Here is a 3507-nt window from a genome sequence, read left to right on the forward strand (position 1 = left end):
TAAATCTTGAAATTTTGCTTAAGTATTTGCTCATTTATCGATTAGGTCGATTAGGAATTTAGAAAATGTCTTAAGACTGAACTTACGGGAGTCTTTAAAATCAGAATCGACTATTAATATCTAATTTACTACGTTGTATGTGTATGTACATACAAGCATTTGTTCACTCTATGCAAGACATATTTTTCATCTTTTCTAACCGCATCCTTCGACCTAAATCTGTAATCTGAAGTGTAAATTCAATGCGACCTCCTCATTATATGCTTTGGTACTACGTAATACGTGTAACGCTAATACCGGTGGTATTTTTCCAAATTTCGGTGAAAAGAATCTAAACTGTGCAGACCAGTTAGCCGTCCGTCACAGCGTATACCTATACTACTGCTCGCCAGGCTAACCAGGCAAGCGGCGTAGTGCGTGGCGCTGCCGCGAGATGGACTCTTTTCTCGTAAGAAGAAAATGTTTCGGATCCCTATAAAAAGGCATATGCAGAGCGAGCCGATCCCCTGGTTTGGGGTTTAGACTTTTATGTTATTTGTTTTGTGGTAATATTTTAAGCTAGGGATGTGCGATTCAATCAAAAAGATCGATTTTTTAGATCAATCTGAATCATGACTGCAAAAATCGATTCATGAAAAAATCGAGCGATAAAAAATCGATTTTCAAAAAATCGGTCTTTTAATCTAACCTTCCATCCAAATCCAAGCATTCCAAGCTAGACCAAATGAACTTATCGCTTGCGAGGGTTTAATTATTAACTAAATATACGAAATTATACAAATTTATTATTAGAACTTGAATTAAATTAAAATTACATAGAATATCTGAGAGATAGATAGTTAACGCATTGAAACATTTTCTTACAACTAAATTAGAACGCAAAATTTAATTATCATATAAGGCAAAATTCATATATTATATAAGGGAACATTTAGGTTAATTTAAAAAGTTCCATAAAAAACGATTTCTATCGGATTATTTAAAGCAGGATTTACGTACATATTTGTACATAAAAACGTTGAAGTAAGAGTAAGTGTCGTAATATATATTTTTTATAATGTGCAATTGGTCCTTAATTGTCAATAAACAGTTATTCAAGTGCCAGCTGCCAATCCGAAAACTTTAAAGAACGTAAAAATAATAATTCTGTTAAATGTTCCCCCGTAATTCTATTTCTATTGTCACTCATTATATTTCCAGTGCATGAGAACATTCGTTCAGACGGCACAGATGTTGTAACAGCCGACAAATATTTTAAAGCAATGAAGGATAAGTTTGGTGCGGAATTTTTTTGTGAAATCCAAAACTTAATTGGATCAGCGTTCAGTGGAAGAACATTTTGACTGAAGTAATATTGTAAATCAATATGTAGGAAAGATTCTTCATTACAGCTCAATTGAGTTTTGGATTTGTTTACTAAATCGTAATGAAAATTCCATAAGCTTGATTCTTCAATTGCACTGTCAACGTTTGGTTCATTTTCTATATCGCTGGCATTCTTTTCTACATTAAGTTCGCGTAACATATTATTAATTTTAAGCAAAACTGAACTACACGCTAATGCATCCCGAAAATGAATTTTTTTAAACCTTGGATAGAGTATAGTTGCAAATGCTAAAAGATTTTGTTTTTCAATAGATTGAAACCTGTTTTCAACTTTGCTCAAAAGATAGTTTTTAAGTTTTTTACTAACATCGGATTCTGGTTTTAATTCTGTTAATTGATTTCGTAAGCAATGAATCATAGGAATTACTTTGCTGCATGTAACAAATTTCTGACCGGAAATTTCTTTTGTTATAACCTCGAATGGTTTTAACAATTTTAGAACTTCTTGAAGAATAGCAAGTTCAAAACCAGATAGCATTGGCGGGGATTTTTTAAATTTTAACATTACTGAACTTACAGGATCACTTAACAAAACAAATCTTTCGAGCATATAATATAGAGATGACCATCGCGTAGACACTTCTTGAATTAATTTTAATGGAGCATTAGATGCATTTAAATTTTGCGCGTTACGAAATTCATCGGCTGCTACCACACTGTGTTTAAAGAAAGTAACTATCGCCTTAACTTTATCAATTATGTCTTTTAAATCAGATACTTTTTCGCATAATTTTGCAGGAACGAGATTCACGGTGTGAGCAAAGCAGGGTAATTGTTTATTTTTGCCAAATAAGTCTCTAACAGCTGCAGTTATGTTCGAAGCGTTATCTGTAACGACAGCGTGAACATTTGAAAGATCTATAAGCCAATCATCACATATCATTTTCATTTTTGCTGATAAGTATTCGGAAGTGTGACGTTCATCTAATTTGAAAACTCCGATCGTAACAGAATCAAGTTCCTCATTATAAAGAAAATGTGCGGTTAAACCTAAAAAACTGACTGTGTTCATTGTTTCTGTCCAAACGTCGGCAGTAATTGTTACATTTTTAGCAGTAGAAATTTTTTGTTTAATTATTGTGGATAAAATCTCATATTTAGATTTAATTGCATTTGTAATCTGTTTACGACCAGGCAATTTAAAAAGAGGACACGCGATCTTACAAAAATATGCGAAACCTTCCTTGTCAACGGTATTTAACGGTAAATTATCCTTTGCGATCATGAAAGTAATTGCATTGATGAGTTGTGCTTCTTTCTTTCCTCCAACTGCAATCATTATTTTATTTAAGTTCGAATTTTACAAATGTATATTTTAGAAATTTTATTAATTAATATTGATATATTAAGAATCTATTCACCTTCAAAAGACTTTATTTTCTCGAGGGATCTATCAATTCGTGGTTGTATTGAGTGATTGCCATAAGACTTCGATGTCTTAGCATTCTTAAATCGCTGCTTTTGTACCGATGCAGTTGATTGGTTAGGGATTACTGCTTCAGTCTACAAAAAAATTTGTAATTACTAATTACTAAATGAAGATAGCATTTATAATGTTAAAATGTTTTTAAAATTATTTAAATTAAAAAGTTTTAATTTATTTTTATATGAAAAAAATCGTTTTCCAAACATTGTAGACAGTGCAGACACATAAACATTAGTTATACACACAAGAGTGTGTATATCTCCCATCCATCTCCCATCAATAAATAAATTAATACATATATTAAATTTCCTAACCTGCATTGAATTCTCTGCTTTTTCGCTGCTTTGTACAATTGAAGGATCATCAATATCAATTGAATCATCCATTGCTGTGGATTCCACGTTTACATATTCCGTAGAATCCACAGTAGCAATTGACACTTGCGTTTCTCTGTTATATGGAATATTTTTATGATGGCGCAGTAGGTGATTTTTTAAATTAGTAGTTCCACCTGATGCTACATTTTTATTGCATATTTTACAAACTCCTCCGTCTGTTGTTTTAATAAAAAAAGTCCAAACTTTGCTTTTTGGTGGCACTGAAATACATGAAACGCATAAATTAATATTAAAAATGGATAATATCGTAATATCTTAAATTCAAAAAATAGGAAAGATCGGAAGAGCACACGTCTG

At 31.9% G+C, this 3507-nt stretch overlaps 1 protein-coding gene across 1 annotated transcript; it reads right to left on the reverse strand.

Annotated features, from left to right (window-relative positions):
- Positions 1 to 765: 765 nt before the first annotated feature.
- On the reverse strand, positions 766 to 3465 carry LOC105449713 (zinc finger BED domain-containing protein 1-like). The gene is made up of 3 exons (XM_011689092.1): positions 3127 to 3465; positions 2748 to 2889; positions 766 to 2655 (listed from the first exon to the last, which is right to left on the reverse strand). The coding sequence occupies exons 1-3, from the start codon at positions 3196 to 3198 to the stop codon at positions 1091 to 1093; spliced, it is 1779 nt and encodes a 592-aa protein (XP_011687394.1). The 5' UTR covers positions 3199 to 3465; the 3' UTR covers positions 766 to 1090.
- Between the last annotated feature and the right edge of the window lie 42 nt (positions 3466 to 3507).

The sequence above is a fragment of the Wasmannia auropunctata genome, unplaced genomic scaffold (genome assembly GCF_000956235.1).
Source record: "Wasmannia auropunctata unplaced genomic scaffold, wasmannia.A_1.0 LD336074.1, whole genome shotgun sequence".
NCBI lineage: Eukaryota > Metazoa > Arthropoda > Insecta > Hymenoptera > Formicidae > Wasmannia > Wasmannia auropunctata.